Consider the following 26,348-nt stretch of genomic DNA (forward strand, 5'->3'; position numbering starts at 1 on the left):
CATTGCTGAGCCATGGCCTTGCCCAAGGATCACCCATTGAGTTCCATGGCTGAGCAGGGATTTCAATCCGGGTCTCATAGAGCCTTGGTGCAATACTCAAAACTACTATTCTGCCGTAAACATAATTTATTAACCATTGACATGTCCCTTAACTGAACAGCTTCCAGAACAGTAGATTTCCTTAAGGTAAAGGTAAAGGTTTCCCCTGATGTTAAGTCCAGTCATGTCTGACTCTGGGGGTTGGTGCTCATCTCCATTTCTAAGCCAAAGAGCCGGCGTTGTCCATAGACACCTCCAAGGTCATGTGGCTGGCATGACTGCATGGAGCTCCTTACAGGAAAAATATTCAGACCATTTCGAAATTACGGCAACCCTAAAGTGAACCGATCACAGGGTTTTCTTGGTGAGATTTGTTCAGAGAGGGTTTGGCCTTGCTTTCATCTGAGGCTGAGACAGCATGACATGGCTGAGTGAGGGGTTCAGTTCAGAATTCAAACCATTAGTCCATATTTGGTGCTCATAAGTTCAGAGATGGATCATTTGTGGAAACAGAGCTTCGGGTGGCACAATGGGTTAAACCCTTGTGCCAACAAAACTGCTGACCAAAAGGTCGCAGTTCGAATCCGGGGATCAGGGTGAGCTTCTGTCTGTCAGCTCCAGCTTCCCATGTGGGGACATGAGAGAAGCCTCCCGCAGGATGGTAAAAATCCGGGCATCCCCTGGGCAACGTCCTTGCAGGCAGCCAATTCTCGCATACCAGAAGTGACTCTCAGTTTCTCAAATTGCTCTTGACATGAAAAAAAACTGTGGAAACAGTCTGTCCATTAGTACAATAGACAAATCTTGATGGTTTTCAAAGCAAAAAACAACAACACTATCATCTTCATTGTAACTTCATTGTGACCTGAATCCCAATTATAGCTCCAATTAGAACAAACCTATTTAATCAGTGGAATTTACTTTTATATTAACTCAAATTTCAATAATAGATTCAACATCCTCTGGAATACTCTTATGCATGGTGTTTCACAACACAAGGGCTGTTTACTAGGAGTGACAGTCAAAATGCCTCTGTTTAAATTGTTCGCATATTTTGCAATGCATAGAATGAGTTAACATGGACATTCTTCTCTCAGAGGTATGAAGTCTGAAATAGACCACATAGTCCTTCTATAGCTGTATTGTTTATATTCCGGCAGAGTTAATTAACAGCAGACGATCCCTTTAACTCCATCCAACCCAACTTCTGCTAGTTCATGCATAGAGATGGGCAGGAGACACTATGTGGCTTCCACTTTCTAACAGTAGACAGCCAGCAATTTTCAAGAAGTGGATAAACAAAACATGCAAAGTTTTAGCCCTACTTTACCATAGTCCTTGCAGCAACTGCTACACACAGATACACTGCTCCTGATCAAGAATGTTTCATGTCATTGGTAATCATTACTGCACTATTCAAATTCTAAGTGGGAAATGGTCATGCTAGAGCAGGCATGGGCAAACTTTGCCAAAGTTTTGGACGTCAATTCCCACCATTACTAACAGCTTCAGGCCCCTTCCTTTTCCCCCTGAGCCGCTTAAACATGAAACAATCCAGGGCCGCTAACACCTCCCAACAAAGGATTCCCCAGGCAAGAAGCAGCCAGGCTTTGAAGCTGAAAGGCCATTCAATGCTTATCAAGGTGGCCAATTGCAACATTCGCACTTGCCTCCAACAGACAAGAGTTCTTTCTCCCACTCTGGACTTTCCACAGATATATAAACCCCACTTGCCTAGTTTCCAAAAGACCTCATCACCTCTAGGGATGACTGTCATAGACGTGGGCGAAACGTCAGGAGAGAATTCTTCTGCAACATGGCCATACAGCCCAGAAAAATTACCCAGTAAATATAGACATGTAAACTGTGGGGGGAATCCAAATTGCTCATCTCAGGCCATTATTAGAACAGTCTAGGTTAGCAAGACTTGTGAGTGGGCAGCTAAAAAAAAAAAGAGAAATTAACTTTCATTCTGACAGATGTGGGACTACATTTCCCATCATTATACCGGACAGTGGCAAAAAAGTTGATTGGAACTGGACTCCAACTACTTCTAGAAGTGACACAGGTTTCCCCCATTTATGCTGTCATAAATGAAGCATGGGAAAATTCCCCACCTTGCCCAATTTTTTATTCCTTGCTGCCATCTAGTGAAAAGAGTGGCATACAGCCATCCATAATGCATTCATTCATATCCTTCTGAATGCCCTTCGATCTTCCATCTGCCCTACGGTGCATTTCTGCACACATTGAGACATTATTCCGCTATCGCTGAGCATGCGCTATTCTCACTGGCCCACTTTAGGGATTATTTCCACCCTTTAGGGATTCCCCTCCTACAAGAAGTGACTTTCCTGGCTATTTCTGTATATCTGAATCACACCTCCTGCGTGGGCGACTTCTGTGGGCGCAGGGGCAACTTGCTGTTGCTGGAATTCACCAGACTGCCCAAAATAAATTTATTACATAGTGCAAGGGCCATGACATATATTTAGAAAGTGACGTACTATAATTCTCTTTTTCGCTCTCTCTCTATCGGGTGGTTGGATCTACATTGTTGAATTAATGCAGTTTGACACCACTTGTACTACCATGGCTCAAATTATGGAATCCTGCAATGTATAGTTTGGTGAGGCACAAGCATTCTGTCAAAGGAGCCTAAAAACCTGGCAAAACTACAGCTCCTGGGATTCCATAGTATTTTGCCATGGCAAATCAAGTGGTGTCAAACTGCATCAAATTCCAACAGGCTAGAGGCACCCTTAGTCCTCTTCTACACTGCCATGTAAAATCCAGATTATCTACTTTGAATTGGATTATATGGCAGTGTAGACTCATATAATCCAGTTCAAAGCAGATAATGTGGATTATCAACTTTGACAATCTGGATTATATGGCAGTGTAGAAGGAACCTTGGTCATCTTTTAGAAATTGCATAGTTTCAAACTGTTAGGTTAGCAGAAGCTGGGGCTAACAGCGGGAGCTCACCCCGCTCCCTGGACACGAACCGCTGACCTTTCGGTCAGCAAGTTCAGCAGCTCAGCGGTTTAACCTGCTGCCCACCAAGGGTTTTAACTGCCATAATCACATCATTTTATATAATGTGATTTTATTTTGCAATGGTACCTGTTTTATATGAATTGTTGTTTGTAGATTGTTTTATATGAATAGTTGTTTTTACATTGTTTTTAGGCATTGAATTTTTGCCTATTTATTGTAAGCCACTTTGGGTCCCCTTGGGGAGAAAGGCGGGGTAAAAGTGATGTAAATAAAATAAAATAAATAAATAATATAGAAGGATGGAATTTGCAGATTTGCATTGAACATTTTAGCCACAGAGTTAACTGAACCGGCGGTTAGGAATTGTGGGAGTTGGAGTCCAAAACACCTGGAGGGCCCAAGTTTGCCCATGCCTGATGTAGATGCTTTGCTTTGCTCTTGCCTTTCCCTTTCCCTTTCCCTTTCCCTTTCCCTTTCCCTTTCCCTTTCCCTTTCCCTTTCCCTTTCCCTTTCCTTTCTTTCTTTCTTTCTTTCTTTCTTTCTTTCTTTCTTTCTTTCTTTCTTTCTTTCTTTCTTCCTTTCTCCCCACCTCTTCGCCTTGATTGGCTCTCTCTTTCTTTCCTGGCGTGGCTTCTCTTCGCCTTCCGCTTCTGCAAAACACACGAGCCACTTCCTCTAGTCAAGCAAGTTTTGTCCTGGATGGGAAACTACTTGCTTTTGCTACCCCAAAAAAGTTGAGCCAACTTTGCCAGGTAAGTTGTACAAAAGGAAGAGGCAGCTTAATTGTACCAATTAGTCCTCTGGATAAGAGAAATGCTATATATTTGCCTTTGTTTTTCATTTATATATATTGATACTGTGCAATATAGTAATTTATTACCAGTATTGTACTATGCTAATATAATATTGTATGTAAATTTAATTTATAAGCCGCTCTGAGTCCCCTTCAGGGTGAGAAGGGCGGCATATAAATGTAGCAAATAAATAAATACATTTTTTTTTCTTTGCTTCTCCAGATGTGTTGGACTACAAACCCCATCACCCTTGGAAACATGGCTAAGGTGGGAGTTGTAGTCCAACACAACTACAGTAAAGTCTCACTTATCCAAGCTAAACGGGCCAGCAGAAGCTTGGATAAGCGAATATCTTGGATAATAAGGAGGGATTAAGGAAACGCCTATTAAACATCAAATTAGGTTATGATTTTACAAATTAAGCACCAAAAAATCATGTTATACAACAAATTTGACAGAAAAAGTAGTTCAATATGCAGTAATGTTATGTTGTAATTACTGTACTTAAGAATTTAGCACCAAAATATCATGATATATTGAAAAAATTGACTACAAAAATGGCTTGGATAATCCAGAAGCTTGGATAAGCGAGGCTTGGATAAGTGAGACTCTACTGTACTTGAGTGGAAGCTATCTATTTCCTGAGCTCTGCTACAAAGTGGCGGTATTGATACTATGTCAGCAGTCCTGCAAGGGAAATATTATGGATGTTGTTTCTGTTGCAGTTTATTTATATAGCAACATCCAAAATATGTGTCACTTTAAAAATAAACAATCTAAAGTGTTTGGAGGTGTACAATCTAAAATGTATGTGTGTAAACATAACCACACAGAAGTACGGAGGCAGGGGGAGTAAATAATTGTACCAACAGCAAAGCAAAATGTTCAGATTTTTTTTATTGTGTCAGAAGTGACTTGAGAACTGCAAGTCACTTCTGATGTGAGTGAATTGGCCGTCTACAGAGACGTTGCCCAGGGAACCCCTGGATGTGTTAACTGGGAGGATTCTCTCATGTCCCCGCAAGCTAGAGCTGACAGATGGGAGTTCACCCCATCTGGCGGATTCGAACCGGCAACCTTCAGGCCAGCAACCCAACCTTCAAGTCAGCAGTTCAGCCAGCACAAGGGTTTAACCCATAGCGTCACTGCGGCTCCTTAATGTTCAGATAAAGTGTATATCAAAAGCCTAAAAGAAGTGATCGAGAAGAAGAAAGGATTGAGAGGGTTCATCACTCCTTATGAAGGTATTCATTTGTTCCTTCTCCCTTCCCATTTCTTTGTGGGTTAAACAAATTTGAGTGCTGGTAATGCAGGAGCAGAAATGAATGTTAGTGCTTCTCATTTCTCACAAACCAACACAGATCCACCTACGTGCTGGGAAATAATCTGGAATGTCTGCACTGCACAAATGCAGCAGCATGATTCCACTTTCAGTGCATCTATACCAGGCATGGGCAAACTTGGGCCCTCCAGGTGTTTTGGACTTCAACTCCCAAAATTCCTAATACCTGGAGGGCCCAAGTTTGCCCATGCCTGATCTACACTGTAGAATTAATGCAGTTTTGCTCCACTTTAATTGTTCTGAAGAAGAAACTTATTTCAAGGACACAGTTGCTCATAAAAAACTGTTTAGCAGCCTTGACAGGACTTTTTTACCGAGTGTTATTTCCAGATTCTGGAAAACAGAATTATGACTAATTCTCTCACTGCTTTTAGCAAATACGTCACAAGGCCTTTTCTTAACTTGGCCTTTAAAAATATTTTTAAGTGTTCCTTTTCTGTTTTTGCAATGTTTTTATTTTTAATTGTTTAATGGTCCTGCGATTTGTATCAAACCTGACAGTAGGTTCTGTAGGCTTGTTCTTGGAGCCCCCAGTGGCGCAGTGGGTTAAACCGCTGAGTTGCTGAACTTGCTGACCGAAAGGTCAGTGGTTCGAATCTGGGGAGCAGCGTGAGCTCCTGCTGTTAGCTCCAGCATCTGCCAACCTAGCAGTTTGAAAACATGCAAATGTGAGTAGATCAATAGGTACTGCTCCAGTGGGAAGGTAACGGTACTCTATGCAGTCATGCCGGCTACATGTCTACGGACAACGCTGGCTCTTCGGCTTAGAAATGGAGATGAGCACCAAGCCCCAGAGTTGGACACGACGAGACATAATGTCAGGGGAAAAACTTTACTTTTAGCTAGGTTTAAGGTGAATTTGTTTGTAAGCCAGAACAGGTATACTGTATATACTTTTGTGTGTGTGTGTGTGTGTGTGTATATATACACACACACACACACACACACACACACACACACACGCACACGCACACAGCCATACACACACACACACACCTACAGACAGCAAAACAATCACCTCAGGAGCACTTTGGATAGCATAGGGAAGAGTTAACACCCCTGTGGTGTTTGTTTTTTTGTCTGTGCCCCTAATTGGAAGATTTCACCTCACTTTCCCTGTGATAATTAGATTTTGAACAAAATTACGTTGTTGTGGAAACAAGGATTGGGGATAAAGCTTCAGCAAGATGCTTCCAGGAGTGAATTTCCCTTCACTCCTGGAATGAAGTGAAGAGTAGATTTTTCTCACTTTCTGTTGTTTTACACACACACACACACACACACACACACACACACACTGTTAACTATGAGTCATTTGTAAATTGGATGTTTGAAACTTGGGAATTGCCTGTAGTTAACTATCACCACTAAGGAAAATTCACTTTTCTGACTCCGCCAATTTTCCACTCAGGAGCAACTTTTCCACATTTCTTAATTATGCAACCAGCCCTCCATGTTTGCTAGGTTTAGGGACATAGGATTTCCATGAAAGTGGGGTGGCGATTCAAAATGGCTATTTTTTAATCTGAGGATATACATCTCTAGGAATGACTAGGAGTGTAGACGTAATGCAGTTTGAAAGGACTTTATCTGCCAAGGATCAATGCTGATGAATTCTGGGTTTTGTAGTTTTTCAAGGGTCTTTATCCTTCTCTGCCTAAGAATGCAGGCACCTCACCAAACTACAACTCCCAATAAATAGTAAGTTTCTTCTTCCTTTATAGTGATGAAGCCCCGCCGACTCTTCATTGTCATGAAAGGCTTTATGGGAGAAACAACTGCAGGAGAAGAGGTGAAGGTATCCAAAGGCAGCCTCTTGAGCCAAGAAGACGCCCAAGGAAGCTCCCCAGATGGAACATTTCTGGCCAAGATTGTGGACACAGAAAAAATGGTCTGGGTGCCTCCATGGGCCACTTGGGAGCTGAGCGGGTCCCAGTCGGGTCTCCTGGAGGCGGTGACCAATGGAGACGAACGTCTGGCTCTCCTCAAACAAGAGCGGTTGATGCGCCGACTGAGCACCCTTCGGAAAGGGGACCGGGTCAAGGTTCAAATCACGTCCGCCTCCGGGCGGAAAGTTCAGGGCATCATCCGATACCGGGGACCCATCGACAAGAGCAAGCATGATACGAGTGTCATCTTTGGAGTGGAGCTGGTGGTGAGTTCTTATGAGGACAGGACCTCTCTGCTCATCCAGATAGCATTGTGTGCAAATGTTGTAGGTGTCTCAGGCCCCTTCTACACTGCCTTATAATCCAGATTCTCAAAGTAAATAATCCATATTATCTGCTTTGAACTGGATTATCTGCAAATAATCCAAAAGCAGATAATCTGGATTTATATGGCAGTGCAGAAGAGGCCCCAGTCTAACCTACTTACCTGTGAGTGAGTGTAAGGGTACTTCTACACTGTAGAATTAATGCAGTTGGACACCACTAGCAATGGAACATTGTCGGCGCCTGAAATATCCTATTGCTATTTGAATATTGTATTTCTTTGATTCTAAGGCTGAATCTACACTGCCCTATATCCCAGGATCTGATCTCAGATTATGTGATTATCCCGGATTTTCTGGCAGTGTAGACTCATATAATCCAGTTCAAAGCAGATAATCTGGGATCAGATCCTAGGATATAGGGCAGTGATCCAGCCTATGATGTGCTTTCCCCCCATAAAAAACATCTTATATAGGCTGTGTCTTATAATTGTGGATCATTCTCATTCATATATATCTATATCTATATCTATATCTACATACATATATACATGGCCTTTTTTGTGTGTCTTATCAATGGCATCAAAGAATTGAACAAATACAGTATTATTCATTCTGAGAGAGTGTGACTTGCCCAAAGTTATCTAATATGTTTCCATGGTCTCCAGAGTCTTAAGGTTCATCTACATTGCAAAATTTAGGCAGTTTGAGACATCTTTAACAGCTATGACTCAATGCTATGGAATCATGGTATTTGCAGTTTTAGGTCTTTAGCCAAAGTGTGTTGAAGGCCCATCAAACATCACGCCCAATGATTCCATATAATTGAGCCATGGCAGCTAAAGTGGTGTCAAACTGCATTGATTTTATAGTCTAGATCAGTGTTTCTCAAACTGTGTTCCTCCAGATGTTTTGGACTTCAGCTCCCAAAAATCCCAGCCAGCTTACCAGCTATTAGGAATTGTGGGAGCTGAAGTCCAAAACGTCTGAGAAACACTGGTCTAGATGCAGCTTAAGAAAAAGACGTCAACACCTTTAAAGTCTTTTCCCCCTTCATGGTAGGGTTCTGCTGCTGGGAGAGGCTTCACCGATGGTTCCTTCAAAGGACAGAAGTTCTTCTCTTGCCGGGAAAACTGCGGCGTCTTTGTGCCTGCCAATCGAATTGAGCCAGACGACTCGCCAGAGGGCAGCCCACCAGCACCTCCGAGAGACCGGACCCGGGAATGCGCTCGGATCCAGCTGACATCAGGAGACCCCTTGTCCTCTCCGGGGTTGGAGATTGGGGACCGTGTCTTCTTCAGGATGGAGGACAGCACCCCTACCGGCACCGTGGTGTACTGTGACCATCTTCCCAAGAAATTGGAAACCGGGGTCTTCGTAGGGATTCTTTTGGTAAGAAGATTGGTATCGATATTGATGTGGAGCAATGCACGTAAGAGTATTGCCCTCCCCATTCAAATTCTTTCCCCAGAACAAAATTTTTCCAAATTCCTAGCATTTTAAGAAGTGAGAAACTGAAAACTATTCATACCTGGGACATTTATCTGCACTGTCCACCCCAGAGGATGCATTCCAAGATACTGTCCCCATTGCCCATGGAGATAGTTCCAAACTCTATATTTCCCCATGCCAACAGCCAACACTAGAGAATTACAAGCCACGTTTACATTTTCCTTCTAGGACCAGCCAGTGGGTTCATGGGATGGCCACTTCAAAGACCACGTCCTCTACCGTATGCCGTCTCCAGAGTTTGGGATGCTTCTTCCAATTTCTAAAGTATTTAAAGGTGAGCCCAGTCAGGTCTGCAGTTCTGGAAAAGCCGTTTGGGTTTCTGCTTGCATTACTGGCAAATGTATATATTACACAATGTTTTTTTATTGTTGGGTTTGTATTTGAATGGAGGGGGTGTGTGCATTGGTTGTGAACCCTTTTCCTAAAACAGCGGAGTAAATTGACTATGGCAAAAAAACTGGGACAAGTTCAAGATGTGCATTTCACTTGGTAGTGACTTTTCCCATTTATCCAGACATGATAGCCATGTACAAATATGTGAAGGGAAGTCATAGGGAAGAGGGAGCAAGCTTGTTTTCTGCTGCCCTGCAGACTAGGACACGGAACAATGGCTTCAAACTACAGGAAAGGAGATTCCACCTGAACATCAGGAAGAACTTCCTCACTGTGAGAGCTGTTCGACAGTGGAACTCTCTCCCCGGGGCCGTGGTGGAGGCTCCTTCCTTGGAGGCTTTTAAGCAGAGGCTGGATGGCCATCTGTCGGGGGTGCTTTGAATGCGATTTCCTGCTTCTTAGCAGGGGGTTGGACTAGATGGCCCATGTGGTCTCTTCCAACTCTACTATTCTATGATTCTATGATTCTATCCACAAATGATCAGATGCTGGGATTGTTCTTGCCACCATGCTTGATCATCCCGTATTTTGTTTTGTTGCTTGTCCAGCAGTACAACAGTGGTGCTCCATTGTGGTAATACTTTAATTGAGGTGTGTGTGTGTGGGGGGGGGATGTTTCAGATCCCCTTGTTTTTCAGAACCCCCAAATTCCAAAGTAAATTTGGTTATAAATGGCTCCCACCTTCTTTAATTTCATCAGATTTTTGTCACATTGGGACAAAATTAATTCTGCTTTAGGCAGATATAATTCTTATGGGGTTGCTTTTGTGAGAGGTTTACAACAGAATTGCTTGGAGCACTTAGCAAGTTCTTAGACATGTTGTTTTTCCAGACATGGATGAGTGAAACTGTGGATATGCGTATTGCGGTCACACGAGTAGTATTATGTATTCTACTTCTTAACTCAGTGGGCTGAACCGCTAAGCTGCAGAAAATCCTGCCAATCGAAAGATCAGCAGTTCAAGCCCGGGTCAGGTTGAGCACCCGTCATCAGCCCCAGCTCCCTGCCCACCTAGCAGATCGAAAGCAGATATGCAAGTAGATAAATAGATACTCCTTTAAAAGCGGGGAGGTTACAAAAGGTGCTCATAAGGCAATTCAGTGGACATCTAAGGATGACAAAACTCCTCAGCATGGAAGATGGAGCAACAGCCACCCCCACCCCTCCTCCAAGCACAGCCTCCAGATGCTGGAAATGGAAAAGATGGGAAAAGCCTTTACCTCTGTCTATGTATTATCTGTCCTTGTTAATTGTATAATGGCATTGAATGTTTGCTGTATATGTGTTCTGTAATCTGCCCTGAGTCCCCTCAGAGATATAGAGCAGAATATAAATAAAGTATATTATTATAATATTGTTGTTGTTGTTGCAATATCTCATGTGTTTCCATTCTCTTCCTCCTACCATCTCTGCCTCCCTGAAGAACAAGTTGATAGAAGTCCTGAGATATTGGCCAACCGTTCATCTCCATCCATCTCAGAGGAATATGAGGATCACTTGTCCTTGTCCTCCATCCGTTACCCTCCCAGGATGGAGGAGTGTTCTCCAAAGGAAATCCCAAGAGGAATCCTTTCTGATGATCCACAGAAGAAAGAAGTGGGAACTTCAGAGCTGGAACAGAATGAAGAGGAAAAGGAAGAAGAGGAGGAAGAGGATGATGATGATGACAGTGATGAACAGTATAACCACCATCTCCTAGAAATCAACTCCGTGGTGGAGGTTAACAACCCACCAATCTATGGGGTGATCCGCTGGATTGGGAAGCTGCCTGATGTAGCCGAGACCATTGCTGGGCTGGAGCTGGTAAGAATGAGGATATGTCCAGGTGGAATTTGTAGAATCTAATTGGCATATGCTTGCATAATTTGCATATGCTCAGCTTCTCATCACAGCTAGATGAATTGGAGATATCTTACTGTTCTATATTTCCACATGCCTTTGTGCCAATAGGGAGGCAATGGGACATTCAGTCCTGCAAACCAGATTAAAAAAAGGTTTGCAGTAGAGGAGCAAAGAGTTGAATTGCCTCAAATCTGCCTTCTGCAGTGATAATAGTAATATGGTAAATGGTATGTACCATATATAAGCCAACCTCGGGTATATACCACACTAGTGTATATGCCCGGAGGTTCATTTTACAGAGAAGAGAAAGCACCCATGACGCCTTAGGGCACCACTGCCGTTTCCCGTTCCAAGCATTCAAAAAGGCAAGGCATATCGACTTTATAGCATATCGCTAATGCAGTGTGCCTTCTACACTTTCCAGGAGGAGCCACTGTCTTCAGGCTGTACCGATGGGCAATACCGAGGGATTCGCTATTTCCACTGCCAGCCAAACAAAGCACTGTTTATCAAGTTACGCCGTTGTCGTCCCGATTCTCGGTTTGGTGCTGTGCAGCATCTAGAGAATCCTGTTTTGCGATGCAACTCCCTGGGTAAGGCATAAACCAGAGCTCTAGTTTCTTAGATATGGTTGTCATGGTTTTCTGCAGGCGAGTAGATGGCAGCTGATAGATGGAATATGTTCTGTATCTCAAAAACTAGAGCTGATAGGGGAAAACAGGTACCATTTTTGGAATCAGTGGGTCAAATATACCTAGAAACAGGGCTAAAATTTGAGGCACCAAAATCTGTGTTGACCAGTGTAATCAGATTGGAGCCCCAAGTGGTGCAGTGGATTAAACCCTTGAGCTGGCAGGACTGCTGAATTGAAGGTTGGGTTGCTGACTTGAAGGTTGTCGGTTTGAATCCAACCCGAGGAGAGTGCAGATGAACTCCCTCTATCAGCTCCACCTCCATACAGGGACATGAGAGAAGCCTCCCACAAGGATGGTAAAAACATCAAAACATGAGGGCATAACCTGGGCAATGTCCTTGTAGACAGCCAATTTTCTCACACCAGAAGCAACTTGCATTTTCTCAAGTCGCTTCTGACGGGAAAAAAAGTGTAATCAGATCCTCCAAAGTAAAACCCACAAATGTGGCACACCAAGTGTAATGTTATTATCTTTAATGTGTTATTCTGGGGTGAAACAAGGGCATATTGTTAAACAAGGGTACGAGGGCTATCCAGAAAGTTCAGTACGTTTTGGAATTAAAAATAAACAAAGTATAGGAGAAAACATTTACCATATTCAGTTGAAAGCCAGACCCAAATACTAGTTTTCACCATAGTCCCCACTGAAATCTAGGTAGTTATCATAGCGATAAAAGTGTTTGAAAAGCCCCCCCCCCCCACAAGATTTCCGCCTGGCTTGCGTCCTGAACCAGGCTGGTTTCCCTTCTCTCAGCTGTCAAATGGTGCGCTCAGCTTTCCGATCGCTCTTTTGTTTTGCAGATGCTTGCAAAGAAGGTGCTCTTTTAAGGTTTTTCAAGAAGCACACCTTTCATGTCCCAAAAAACCTTCCACCATTTGAGCGAAGGGAAACCAGCCTGGTTCAGGACGCAAGCCAGGCGGAAATCTTGGGGGCGGGGGGAGGGCTTTTCAAACACTTTTATCGCTATGATAACTACCTAGATTTCAGTGGGGACTATGGTGAAAACTAGTATTTGGGTCTGGCTTTCAACTGAATATGGTAAATGTTTTATCCTATACTTTGTTTGTTTTTAATTCCAAAACGTACTGAACTTTCTGGATAACCCTCATATAATATTGTTTGGGGCTGATAGCTATTACCACTTTAACAGCCACAAAGTGTCTGTTTCGCACAACAATTCCCAAACTGGATTTCAAGACTGACTGATGCATAACTTGGGAAATGAAGCTAGCATGTTCTCTTCCAGGAGTGGAGAAACATGTGGTCCTGTAGATGTTGTTGAGATGGGCATGCCACCAACCCCAACCACCTGGTGTTCATTGGTGAATGGTGACATCTGTAAGGGGTGGATCCACATGGAGGGCGGGGGGGGGGGGGGCAAGTGGCTCCATCCCTATCCTGCGTCATTTTGCTCCCTTCTCCTCACCCAGATTTCCGGGTCTATGCCAGTGCGCGAGTGGAAGAAGACACACCTCCACCTCCATTGGGCGATGAGGCCTTGGAGCATCTCTCGGGATGGAAGAAGGGCATTCAGGGGCATTGCAATTCCTGCTATCTGGATGCCACTCTTTTCTGGTAAGGCTGTCCTTTGTGACTCCTAAGACAATAAATCCTAAAGAGGCTCAGATATAAGACACTGGAAAACCAGATGAAAGTGAGGGGAAAGTGTTGCTAATAATGCTAATCCTTCCATTAGACCAGGATAGTGGGAATCTGGATCACTTTTCAGCAGCTTCAGAAGGCAGCAATATGACCTTGTGGTCCCCATTTTTAGTGACCAGATATCGTGAAAATCCTAATTGTTGGAAAGAATTTCTGTGGCTGATGGCAAGCAGTCTGATGTTTTGGGGAACATATTACTGAAAAGAACTGAACTGACATCCCAACATCAGTGATCCTTTTTCCATTTACAGTATGTTCACTTTTACTTCTGTGTTGGATTCGATGCTCCTCCGCCCAGCAGACAAAAACGACGGGGAATCTTACACGGAGACTCGAGATCTGCTCCGAACAGAGATAGTCAACCCTTTGCGCAAGTGAGTCTGTGTTTTCTCTTCTCCGTGCTAAAACACCTGACTACTGTGTTGTGTGTATTCAAGTTATATCTTGACCATAAAGCATACCTATCAAGGGTTTTCAGGGTAAGATTTGTTCAGAGGCAATTTGTTTTCCTTCCATGGAGGCTAAGAGAGTGTGACATGCCCAAGATCATCCAGCATATTTAAGCATCTCTGGACTAGGATTTTGGGGCACTGTGCTTTGAAACCATATTCAACAATGAAAACCCTGTTAGTTATTTTGGGCAAAAAGTCACATTCTCTCAGCCTTATTTCAAGAAACACAACATGGAGAGTTTTGGACACTCAAGCAACATATCCGTGTCTGAATTTTTAATGCTCGAAAAGGGAACTACGTAAAATTCATAATAATTAGCTACTTCTTGTCTCCTGAATAAGGAACTTCTCTTCCGATTTGATAGTCATAGATTTTGTGTCAACATATCTATGAGTTGAAAATACTCCCCCCTCCCCCCAAAAAATCATCTATATATATAAAAGAGTGATGGCATCACGGCGACCCACAAAACAACAAAACTACAGGCCCCCCAACCTCTAAATTTGACAACACAACCCATCATCCACAGCTCTAGGTTGATACAACAAAAAGAAAAGAAAAATAAAGTCCTAATTAGAGGGAGAGGAATAATTGCTTTTATCCAATTGCTGCCAGTTAGAAGGCTAAGCTCCTCCAACTTGGTCTCCTAGCAACCCAATCAAAAATAATAAAAAACACTAAAAAAATAATTAAAAACACTAAAAAAATTAATACAATAAAATACTATAATAACAGAAAATAACTAAAAATAATACAAGAAAATAATAAAATATAATAAATAAAAAGATATCTTACAATAAAATTAATTTAAAAATACAAATAACGTCAAATAAAAATTACACAACAATTTTTAACCAATACCACCACCACTTTGCCACAGCAACGCGTGGCCGGGCACAGCTAGTTTTATATTAGATACTCCATTTTACTGTATCACTGTATATAGTGGAACTTGAGCATCTATAAATGTTGGTATCCATGGTGAGTCCAACATAAATCCCAGCAGATACCATTGTTTTTTATCTTCAAAATTAGGAAAAGCATATGGATTTTACTTTTTTTGGAAATGGGTGGTCTGTAATACCACTCTAGCTTCCCTCAGTTGCCTTGCTTTGTGCCTAAAATATGTGATTTATATAAGATTTTTGTCATTTCTCATTATGTTTGTGCGACACAATGCAACCGGCACACTAACGTGTCATGACAACACAGTTTGTAAAGCTCTGATTTACACTGTTGATCCCATTTATCTATTGATGCTGTAGCAAATAACCAGACTAAATGGGCATCTTTAGGCCATATTTTGAACTACATGCAACTTTAGAATACAGTAGAGTCTCAGTTATCCAACACATACTTATCCAATGTTCTGGATTATCCAACGCATTTTTGTAGTCAATGTTTTCAATACATCGTGATATTTTGGTGCTAAATTTGTAAATACAGTAATTACTACATAGCATTACTGCATATTGAACTACTTTTTTCTGTCAAATTTGTTGTATAACATGATGTTTTGGTGCTTAATTTGTAAAATCATAACCTAATTTGAGGTTTAATAGGCTTTTCCTTAATCCCTCCTTATTGTCCAACATATTCCCTTTTCCAACATTCTGCGGGCCCGTTTATGTTGGATAAGTGAGACTTTACTCTACATGAAATTGTGTGTGGGTTTGTGGGAGGGGGTATAAATAAAGATTGTGATGGTGATACTTGGGGGGAATAGGTTTCCTTTTAAAAAGAAAAACTTATAGACCACACATTCATTGTTTCTTTGTGTTTGTGAGAGAACAGGAACGGCTACGTCTGTGCTACCAAAATCATGGCTCTACGGAAGGCTTTGGAAAAAGCTGGGCATTCCTCAGGCTTCACCAGCGAGGAAAAAGGTTTGTGAACTCTGTCTATGTTCAAGCATGAGGTATGTGAGCAATTTTGAAGGAAAATCAGATGTGGTGAAACCATAGCATCTCCCACAGCCTGATTCTGCATTATGAAGACTTAACAGACATTTACTTGGTTTGACTAAAGGTGTATATCACACCGTTCTATCATTGTCATATAATTAAAATTATCATGAACCTATCCGAATGAATCCAGGGATTTATACATGCATAGTGTGCTTCCAAGATGCCCAGCTGCCTTGAAAAGTTCAGTTTTATAGCATTCAGAAGTTCTTGGGATTTGTAACTGAGCAGAATGAAACATACTTTGCAGAGAATTCTATACTACAAATTCCAGGATTCTTTGCTACCAACCCATGAAAATTAAAGTTGTGGCGAACTTCTGTAATTGTACAGTGCAGATCTGAATCTGGATCCTGCCCATAACTATAGAGAAAATATGTATTTTTTTACATTAAAATACAGTACTTACATTTTGTCATACACCAAGTTAACAAAAAAAGGACTCTGAAGCTGTCGTCCCATCAATGTTCATAAAGAAGATATAGGATTACAATGTAAAACCTCAGAGTGATAGTTAAGTTGGGGGGATTTTTCTGGACTGAGGCTCCAAGTATCAGCCTTCCTCCTGTTACAGCATTTTATCTCCCTTTTTCCTTTGTAGACCCAGAAGAATTTCTTACCCTTCTGTTCCGGGTACTGAAAATGGAGCCACTCTTTCAGATCCGGTGAGCTTAAAGTTCCTTTGCTCCTTGATGTATATACAGGATTGTATTCAGAGAGAGAGACTGTTTTAGCCTAAAGACATTCAGGAGCACCTTTGAGCCCAAGCGGGAAAAATAAATAGTAATGTATAACTTTTCATGGACAACAGATGCAGGATTCTATGTGTAATGCTATATTAAGATTTTTTTTTAGGTAACTCTAGGGTAATGTCTGGCAGAATCACGTGGAGGACTTAGAAAATTCCTAAAGAGAATATAAGCTGTGGGTATAAGGGTCATGCTGTGTAGCAGGCATGGGCAAACTTGGGCCCTCCAGGTGTTTTGGACTGCAACTCCCACAATTCCTAACAGCTGGTAGGCTGTTAGGAATTGTGGGAGTTGCAGTCCAAAACACCTGGAGGGCCCAAGTTTGCCCATGCTTGCTGTATAGGATTGTGTGTTCAATCCATGCAAAAACAAAACAGAAAATTCCACAATTTAAGACCACGTTCATCATGGAATAAAAATTTCAACTTGTACATAAGAGTGTGATATAGTAGACTACTACTATATCTGTAGTCTGCTATGCATTACTACTGTCAAGACCAAGGTTCAATTCCTTGCTCAGCTATGGAAACTCATTGAGTGGCTTTGGAAGAGTCACACTTTCTCAGTTTCAGAGAAAATAAAGACACCCCCCAATTCTGGAAAAAATGATCTTATTATAGGGTCGCTGTAAGTGGGAAATGACTTGAAGGCACACAACAACATATTGAAACCTAAAGGCTGTTCGTCCTGCTTTAAGTGCATATGATATGGAAGGACACAGGCTATATATTTGTTGTTGTGATAAATACACACAAATGTCTATACTAGACAATGTCGAAGAGATAAGCAAACATTATAAAGGTTCAAAAAATAAAAAGAGATGTGACATGTAAAGGTCACAGAAATAGTCAGGCCTCTCTGAGTATAGAGCTATCTTCTTTCTATGTGATAATTACAGTCTCCTTTAAACATTACAGTCTGGAAGATACTACTGTGAATTACAACAGTTGACTGTACTTATTATTTTCATTATTGTTGTTAACTCTCAGGTAATAATGTTTATACATGATGCTCTAAATTACATAGTGCATTTTATGTTTTGAACCTTTATAGTATTTGCTTATCTTTTTCACATAGAAAGAAGATAGCTCTATACTCAGAGAGGCCTGACTATTTCTGTGGCCTTTACATGTCACATTGCTTTTTATTTTTTGAACCTTTATAGTGTTTGCTTATCTCTTTGTTGTTGCCTCTGCTTTTCGTACAGAGGACCGAAGAGTTATCCAAGCCTCAATTCCTATTTAATACCTCTTTCCCAATTCCTGCCTGACCCCTGCCTTAGCTTTTGTAGTCGGACTAGCCATCCATTTATCCATCTCTATCTCTATCTCAATGTGGATTTCAGTGGCTTTTTTGAGTAGCTTGACATGGTGGTTGTTAGAGTGGTCCAGCATTTCTGTATTCTCAAATAATATGATGTCCAGGTTGGTTCATCAAGTGCTCCATCTCTCTATCTATCTCCATAATTATCTATCCCTCTATCTCTCTATCTCTCTATCTCTCTATCTCTCTATCTCTCTATCTCTCTATCTCTCTATCTATCTATCTATCTATCTATCTATCTATCTATCTATCTTGTCAGCACAATTTCAGGCTTTTCTTTGTGACCATAAAAACTTGAAACTTCCACAAAGAGTAATGTGCAGTTTGATCCAAGAGTGATCAAACTGGTGATGGGGGAGATGGACAAAACAGAAATAATTAAAGATCACCGCAGGTGTTCTCTGTATCCACATGAGAAAGACGCAATTACAGGAATCCCCATGGAGAGAAAACCGGCATCAACACTGAAAATGTTTTGTTGCCACCTCCAAACCTCTAGTGTTTTAAGGCATTTAAATTGGATGATTAATTTTAATGGGCAGTCTTCTGTTGTTTTCTTCCTTTTGGCAACTTTCAGAGGAGTTTGCATTGTTTTCATCACAGTTTTGCAAGGTTAGCCATACTGATAGAGCATGAAAGGGTGAATAAAAGTTTAGCATTGTTTTAATAAATTAATGAGTTTATGAGCTCAGGACTGTGTGGAAGAAAAAAAATGAATTTGAAAGTCAGTGGATTATAACTTAGTTATGTTTGTTCACAGATCTCTTTCACCCTCGCTTTGCCACTTACCTAGTTTCTCTGATGTTGTTCCTTCTGACTTTATTTTCTGTCCCCTTCCCTCCCAGCTCGGCTGGTCAAGATCCCCACGGCTGCATCTTTTACCAAATATTTGTTGAGGACCACCCACCTCAAGTAGTGCCCACAGTGCAAGAGCTTCTGGAGGGGTCTTTGGTCACTGGAGACCTCAAGTTCACAGAGGTGAGAGTCAGATGTGGCAAGGTGGTAGCAGTGGTGGCATGTGTCCGTGTTCCTTAGCTGCTCTGCAAAGGCAGGACTTCTCAAACCTTTTCCACCCCTTTCGGCCTCTTTCCGCCAAGAAAATTTTACGCAATCTCAGTTGTATATAAAATAGATACAGAAAACAATCCTTTGGTGATAATAAATCAGTGACTGTAAAGTTGTCTTAACTAGCCGATTTTCATTTTTATGAAATACAACTAAAGCATTTTCTGCAGAGTCCACTGTAAACCCTGCAATTTGTTGCTAAAAGATTAGTGTAAATGACTAAAACAGCCACTAGGTGGCATTCAGAATTTTTTAAAAATTGTTGCAGCTTCAAAGCCTGCCTGCTTCCTGCCTGAGGGAAATCCTTTGTTGGGAAGTGTTAGTTGGCTCTGATTGCTTCCTGTCTGGAATTCCCCTGAGAATGTCAGAAAAGGCATTGGAATCCACAAGAATGTGGACAATTTCAACAGAAAGGAGGAAACCATGAAAACGAACAAAATCTGTCTACTAGTACAGTAGAGTCTCACTTATCCAACACTCGCTTATCCAACGTTCTGGATTATCCAACGCATTTTTGTAGTCAATGTTTTCAATATATCGTGATATTTTGGTGCTAAATTCATAAATACAGTAATTACTACATAGCATACCTACGTATTGAACTACAAATTTCTGCCAAATTTGTTGTCTAACATGATGTTTTGGTGCTTCATTTGTAAAATCATAACCTAATTTGATATTTAATAGGCTTTTCCTTAATGCCTCCTTATTATCCAACATATTCGCTTATCCAACATTCTGCTGGCCCGTTTATGTTTGATAAGTGAGACTTTACTGCAGGGGTCCCCAAACTAAGGCCCGCGGGCCACATGAGGCCCCCTGAGGCCATCTATCCGGCCCGCGGCCTACCCTGGGCGGGAGGGAGGAACAGCCAAGAGGAGGAAGGCTGCTGCTGCTACTGTACTGCTTCTTCTTAAGCGGTGCTGCTTCTGCTGGCTTGGCAGCAGGCGAGCAGAGGAGGGACTTTAGGACCTGCTCGCTCTCCTCCTTTTCCTCGCCTTCCTTCCTCTTCTCCCGAAGCAGCCTCCACCATCGCTTTGGAAGAGAAGGCAGGAGAGGAATAGGAATAGGAGGACAACGACGAGCGGGCCCTCCTCTGCCCGCCGCTTTGGAAGATGAGGAAGAAAGGAGAGGAAAAGGAGAAAGGCGAGTGGGCCCCTAAAGTCCCTCCCCCGCCCGCTGCTTCAGTCATCAAGACAAACATTGTTTTGAAGGCTTTCATGGCTGGGATCACTGGGCTGCTGTGAGTTTTCCGGGCTGTCTGGCCATGCTCCAGAAGCATTCTGACCTGACATTTCACCCACATCTATGGCAGGCATCCTCAGAGGCTCTGAGGATGCCTGCCATAGATGTGGGCGAAATGTCAGGGGAGAATGCTTCTGGAGCATAGCCAGACAGGCTGTAAAACTCACAACAACCTTTCTTAACAATCACTAAAAGCCTTCAAATTCAAGAAGAACACAGAATTTCAACCCATATCAGACAGGAATCAACTAGGGGCATTTAGCATGTCAAAAATTGCTATAAAGTAATTTAAAATTGGTTGTATAACATAATTATACAATTCTCCTCCCACACTGCAATAGATTAAGAGGAAATTAAAAGTTGAAAATTAATATAAAAACTGCAAGGGAAAATAGGATAAAACAAAATAATATGAAATCAAACTTTTGGGGGAAAGCCACAAAAGCCACAGGCGTCTTTCCCAGACTGGGTTAAACAAAGCTGCTTCTAGTAAGTCAACCCAGGAAATGCAGTATATTGACACAGTGGAGGTGTCCAGGCAAAGGTGATCAACATGGGAAATGGTTATAAACCAAACTATAGATCCCAGTGTTTCATAGGATGGAACCAAGGCAGGTAAAGTGACATCACTCTGCTATAATTACGCAATGCATTTAGCCACTAAGGGCCCTTCCACACAGCCATGTGACCCACAATATCAAGGCAGATAATCCACAATATCTGCTTTGAACTGGGTTATCTGGGTCCACACTGGCATATAACCCAGTTCAAAGCAAATAATGTGGGATTTTATACAGCTGTGTGGAAGGGGCCTAAGTCACCTTTCTTCACATATTACAGGCCCTTCCACACAGCCCTATATCCCAAAACATCAAGGCAGAAAATCCCACAATATCTGCTTTGAACTGGGTTATCTGAGTCCACACTCAGATAATGTGGGATTTTCTGCCTTGATATTCTGGGATATAGGGCTGTGTGGAAGGGGCCTCTGAAAAAAAAGAGAAATACTGAGTTGAGCTTTATCATACATTTAAAATACTATTATTAGTATTTTTTGTTGTTGCTGCTGCTGCTGTTGTAATAGTAGTCATACAGCAGTATTCCTAAAGGAAACACATTGCTAAATTTCTTTGAAGCTGTGAGGTCTGTTGGAAACTAGGCAAGGAAGGTTTATATATCTGTGGAAGGTCCAGGGTGGGAGAAAAAAAACTCTTCTCTGTTAAAGGCCAATGTGAATGTTTCAATTGACCACCTTGATTAATATTGAAAAGCCTTGCAGCTTCAAGGCCTGGCTGATTCCTGCCTGGGGGATCAAATATGGAACTGGACATTGACCATCTTATTAGCCAAAAGCAGGCTCATGAGATAGGTGTAGTGTGCATATACATTTGTTCGTAGTTTTTTAAAAAACTGTAGTCCGGCCCTCCAACAGTCTGAGGGACAGTAAACTGGCCCCCAGTTTAAAAAGTTTGGGGACCCCTGCTTTACTGTATTAAAAAAATAATTAAAATTAGGACAGTAAATAAGGAGCAACAGTTAGAAAACAGGGGAATTCCAGGCATGAAACAAGGCTGCAAGGCTATTAACTGCTAATCAAGGTGGCCAATTACATCATTCACACTTGCCTCAAACAGACAAGAGTTCTTTCTCCCACCCTGGACTTTCCACAGATATATAAACCCCGCTTGCCTAGTTTCCAAAAGACCTCACAACCTCTGAGGATGCCTGCCATAGATGTGGGCGAAACGTCATAATATAATAATTATAACAATAAAACTTTATTTCTATTCTGCCCTATCTCCCTAAAGGAACTCGGGGCAGATTATTTCTGGAGAGAATGCTTCTGGAACATGGCCATAAAGCCCGGAAAACTCACTGCAACTCAAATATTTATCTCTGTTTAATAAAGATATTAAATAATAACTTGCCTCTATTTCCATTGCCCCTCATGCTCTTACATATGAGCTTGCAGTGAGGTGATACTATAACCTTAGTTTTCCGAAGTCATGATGACATTGGGGATACACTCCCAATCCTGTTAGTCCCTTGTGGGAGACAACTTTGTTGACCCTTTTCCTTCTCAATGAAAGTGAACAAAGCCATCATGACTTATCACGCCAGGGCAACTCTTGTGTCATTAATGAGAACATGGGTACTTTCCACCCTCCAATTCCACCCCCTTTCATTTTCCAAAGCATTTCTATCTTTATCTGAATTCTCAGTTAAGAGTAATAGTGTGTCACTTCTGAATGCCATTTTAAGAAGAGTTCTGGGGAATGTAGAAGGTCTTAAATAACCTGAAAGGGGTGCTTTGTGGAGGAGGCCCCATCCATAATAACCGTATCCATTCTCCTACTCACTTCTGGCTTTCACCTTTGGTAGGCCCCCTCCTGCCTCATCCTCCAGATGCCACGGAATGGAAAGAACTTCAAGGCCTTCCGCACCATTCAGCCCAGCCTGGAACTTGACCTCACTGACCTCCTAGAAGAAAGTAAGGGCTGAAACTGAAAGAAGGGAAAGCCATTGATGTTTTGTTTGGGGTAGCACAGAGGGAGTAGACTAGAAGGATATTGAGAAAGGAATGAGAAATTAGACTTAATTTGCAAAAACCTTCTATCTCTAGCTCTCCTGGAAGGAAAGCAGGTTATCCATGGTCATTCTTCTCCTTGCTCCAGATCTCCGTTTCTTTGTGGTTGTTAATTGCCATCAATTTAGTCTTGACTTACGGCTACTATATACCCTAAAGGCACCAGATCAGGTCTTGGAAGCTAAGCAGGAAGGGAAACAGCCAACAAATACCAAATGCTGGAGGTTATGTTTCAGAGGAGATAGCCGGGAAAACCAGTCATTCTTGTCTGAGAATACCATGAAATTAATAGGGTCATCATAAGTTGAGAGATGACTTGAAGGCTTGCACAAATGAACATGAGACCTCAAATAGCTGCGGTCATCCACAGTTTTGCTCAAATCTTGCAAACTCAACACTGCAGCTTCCTTGGTTGAATCAGTTCATTTGCAATATGGTCTTCTTTGTTACCTATTGTCTTGAGATTTACAGAGCATTCACCAGTGGGTCATCTCTTTTCATGAGCTGTCCAAAGTACAACAACCTCAGTTTATTTCTTTTGGCTTCTCAAAAGGCATTGGGCTTGATTTGCCCTCAAACTCATTTATTTGTCTACTTCTTTGACTGAACAAAGTATATCTCACTAATCCATTGCAGCGCCTCGGGAGTGCTCAATCTGCCAAGAATTGGCTGTGAATGAATGTCTGGATTGCTATGGAGACCCCAGCTTTGGCATTCAACGCATCAAACAGTTCTGCAGGGTTTGCAGTCAGCAGGTATGCTTGGTTCTGCTTCTTAGTGCAAGGGAGAATTCTGCTGAACATGGACACATAGAATTGGATGGACTGTTGCAAGACATTTAGTCTAACAACACTCTGCTTGACTCCATCCAGAGTTGACAGAACCCCAAACTTTTAGGTTTGGAAGGTGCTGCAAAAGCCATCTGTATTTTGATGGTTCTTAACCTATTTTGACTTCCATTGAGTAAACAGGAAAGCAAATAAATAAATAAATAATATCAGGAAAGTGAGAGAGATATTTTATTTATATATGTATTTTGGAAAAAGTGGTGTCTGTGGTGGTCTTTTGGGAAGCTTTCTATTTACTGAGGAAAAATCTCTTTCTTCTACCCCTTGGCTGGTTCTGCAGGTCCACAAGCACCGTGCCCGCCGTAGCCACCATCCGCGCCCTCTGCATCTGCCCAAGGAACTCTCCCCCTCTGGGTCCCTGCCAGAAATAATTCCTCGGCAGACCATGCAGCTCTTTGGTGTCCTTTGCATCGAGACCAGCCACTATGTAGCTTTTACCCGGCAAGGCCCAGATGTCCACCAATGGCTCTTCTTCGACAGCATGGCTGACCGTGAAGGTAAGGTACCACACATTCTCTCCTTAATGCAGTGGTTCTCAACCTGTGGGTCCCCAGATACTTTGGCCTTCAACTCCCAGAAATCCTAACAGCTGGTAAATTGGCTAGGATTTCTGGGAGTGTAGGCCAAAACACCTGGGGACCCACAGGTTGAGAACTACTGCCTTAATGGATAGAACTCTGTATGGAGTGAAGACACTACTCTTGTGGCGTGTAAGGAGGACCACTGAAGAGCCTACCAAGCCTGGCCCCAAACCAGTGGTGTGAAGAATGGCAAGCACTGATTCCGTCCAGAGTACACTAAAGAGCACTGATCACTAGACATGTGCACAAACTTCGTTCTTATCGTTTTTTCTGTGTCTTTCGTATCTTTTGTTTATTTGGAAGCACGAAACAGAAAGCCTCCCCTCCCCACATGAAACTCAGCTTGACATAAAAGACTGCTTTCGTGTGGAGTTGAAATTTCATGCATGCACACTTCTCTTTCTCCTCCTCCCTCCCTCGTACCCACAATGCCCCGCATTCACTCATGGGAATCACAGCCGTGCAGCCCCACATCCAGACCTCAGCATAATGGTGAAAGGAACCACCTCTTTTCCAGGTGTGTGGGTGTGTGACTGTGCAGGTGCTCAGCTGCAGGCAGGCACTGAGAGGCACACAAGCTTTCCAGGCATGCCTGCACACCCCACACCCCACACAAACTCTCCCTGGAAAGAAAGTGTGTGTGTGGCGGGGCACAGGCAGGGCCGGAAAGCGTACACTCACCTCTCAGTGCCTGCCTGCAGCCGAGTGCTGGCACAGTCACACACCCACACACCTGGAAAAGAGGTGGTTCCTTTCACCATTATGCTGAGGTCTGGATGTGGGGCTGCACGGCTGTGATTCCCATGCCCACCACACTCTCCGGGTTGAAAGGAGGGAGGGGCAGTGGTTCCTTCCTGCTTGCTTGCTGAGATCTGGATGTGGGGCTGCCTGGCCATGACTCCTGTGAGTTAATGCAGGGCATTGCGGGCATGAGGAAGGGAGGGAGGGAGGGAGGAGGAGGAAGAGAAGAAGCGCAATGCTCGCCAGGCATCCAAATGCCTCAGGAAGGGGAGCCAGTGGGTGGGAAACCCCCAAAACAAAATAATAAAAAACAGCCCTCCCAATTTTGGGAGGCTTTCCGAAAATAAATCGTGCCCCACAACAAAAGCCAGAAATGAAACAAGGCAAGCTTTTTCCTGAATGCACACCACTACTGATCACTATGTTTAAAAAAATTGTAATTGGCCCTCTGTATCCACAGATTCTCCCATCTAGGATTTCAATGGCACCGTAAAGCTGATGTGGCCCTCGATGAAAATGAGTTTGACACCCCTGCCCTAGTATGTCCAAATGTATAGAGCGATATAGTCTCTTTCATTAAAGCATTTCATTTCAGTCGCTTTGAGTCTGACATCCAGAGGAAGACATCCAGTGTATAACTGTATTTATCCTTTTCTCATCCTGTATTTATCCCGTCTTCACTCTTTTCCAGGTGGCCTGAATGGCTTTAACATCCCACGTGTCACACCCTGCTCAGAGGTGGCAGACTACTTAGAAATGTCCCCAGAGGAGCTTCGGAGCCTGGACCCCAAATCCTTGCCCGCTTGTGCCCGACGGCTGCTCTGTGATGCCTACATGTGCTTCTACCACAGCCCTTCCCTTGGCCTCTACAAATAACTGCCTGGACGGAAGAATGTCACATTTCCAAGAGAGCAAATGCAAACTCTGGGACTGCAGAGATCTCTCACTGTCAACCTGAGGCCTTTGATCAAAAAAGATTGTGTCCTGGCATGGTAAATTATCCAGAAACAACTGTTCCGGCTGCATGCCAGATTGGGTTTGCCAAGTTCCTTAGAATGAATTTTACAAAACATTTAAACTAGAAGCACTTTCACAGTAGAGACTGAGCATCCTTTATCCAGAATTCCAAAATTCTCCAAAACAGTCTGCATGGCTAGCTGAGAGGGTCACATTTTGGCTTTTTGATGATTTTGTGTACATGAACTTTTTTCATACAGAACATTATTAAAAACATCGTGTATGCATCTACCTTCAGGCTATGTGCATAAGGTAAATCAATGTTGTGTTTAGTCTTGGACCC

General features: G+C 42.5%; 1 protein-coding gene across 1 annotated transcript; it reads left to right on the top strand.

Annotated features, from left to right (window-relative positions):
* Positions 1-3,645: 3,645 nt before the first annotated feature.
* On the top strand, positions 3,646-26,296 carry LOC103282719 (ubiquitin carboxyl-terminal hydrolase CYLD). The gene is made up of 15 exons (XM_062957248.1): positions 3,646-3,791; positions 6,900-7,330; positions 8,450-8,779; positions 9,068-9,173; positions 10,717-11,096; positions 11,560-11,728; positions 13,261-13,405; positions 13,744-13,866; positions 15,740-15,831; positions 16,511-16,574; positions 18,827-18,959; positions 22,674-22,782; positions 23,515-23,633; positions 24,007-24,223; positions 25,740-26,296. The coding sequence occupies exons 2-15, from the start codon at positions 6,902-6,904 to the stop codon at positions 25,922-25,924; spliced, it is 2,601 nt and encodes an 866-aa protein (XP_062813318.1). The 5' UTR covers positions 3,646-3,791; positions 6,900-6,901; the 3' UTR covers positions 25,925-26,296.
* The last annotated feature ends 52 nt before the right edge of the window (positions 26,297-26,348 follow it).

This window comes from Anolis carolinensis, chromosome 6 (genome assembly GCF_035594765.1).
Source record: "Anolis carolinensis isolate JA03-04 chromosome 6, rAnoCar3.1.pri, whole genome shotgun sequence".
NCBI classification, from domain to species: domain Eukaryota; kingdom Metazoa; phylum Chordata; class Lepidosauria; order Squamata; family Dactyloidae; genus Anolis; species Anolis carolinensis.

Bases quoted from the DNA above. Each gene is read 5' to 3' on its own strand.
- LOC103282719 (XM_062957248.1), top strand. From the start codon at position 6,902: ATGAAGCCCCGCCGACTCTTCATTGTCATGAAAGGCTTTATGGGAGAA. The intron at 8,780-9,067 runs GTAAGAAGATTG...TTTTCCTTCTAG, and splicing joins TCTTCGTAGGGATTCTTTTG to GACCAGCCAGTGGGTTCATG. The intron at 11,097-11,559 runs GTAAGAATGAGG...TACACTTTCCAG, and splicing joins CCATTGCTGGGCTGGAGCTG to GAGGAGCCACTGTCTTCAGG.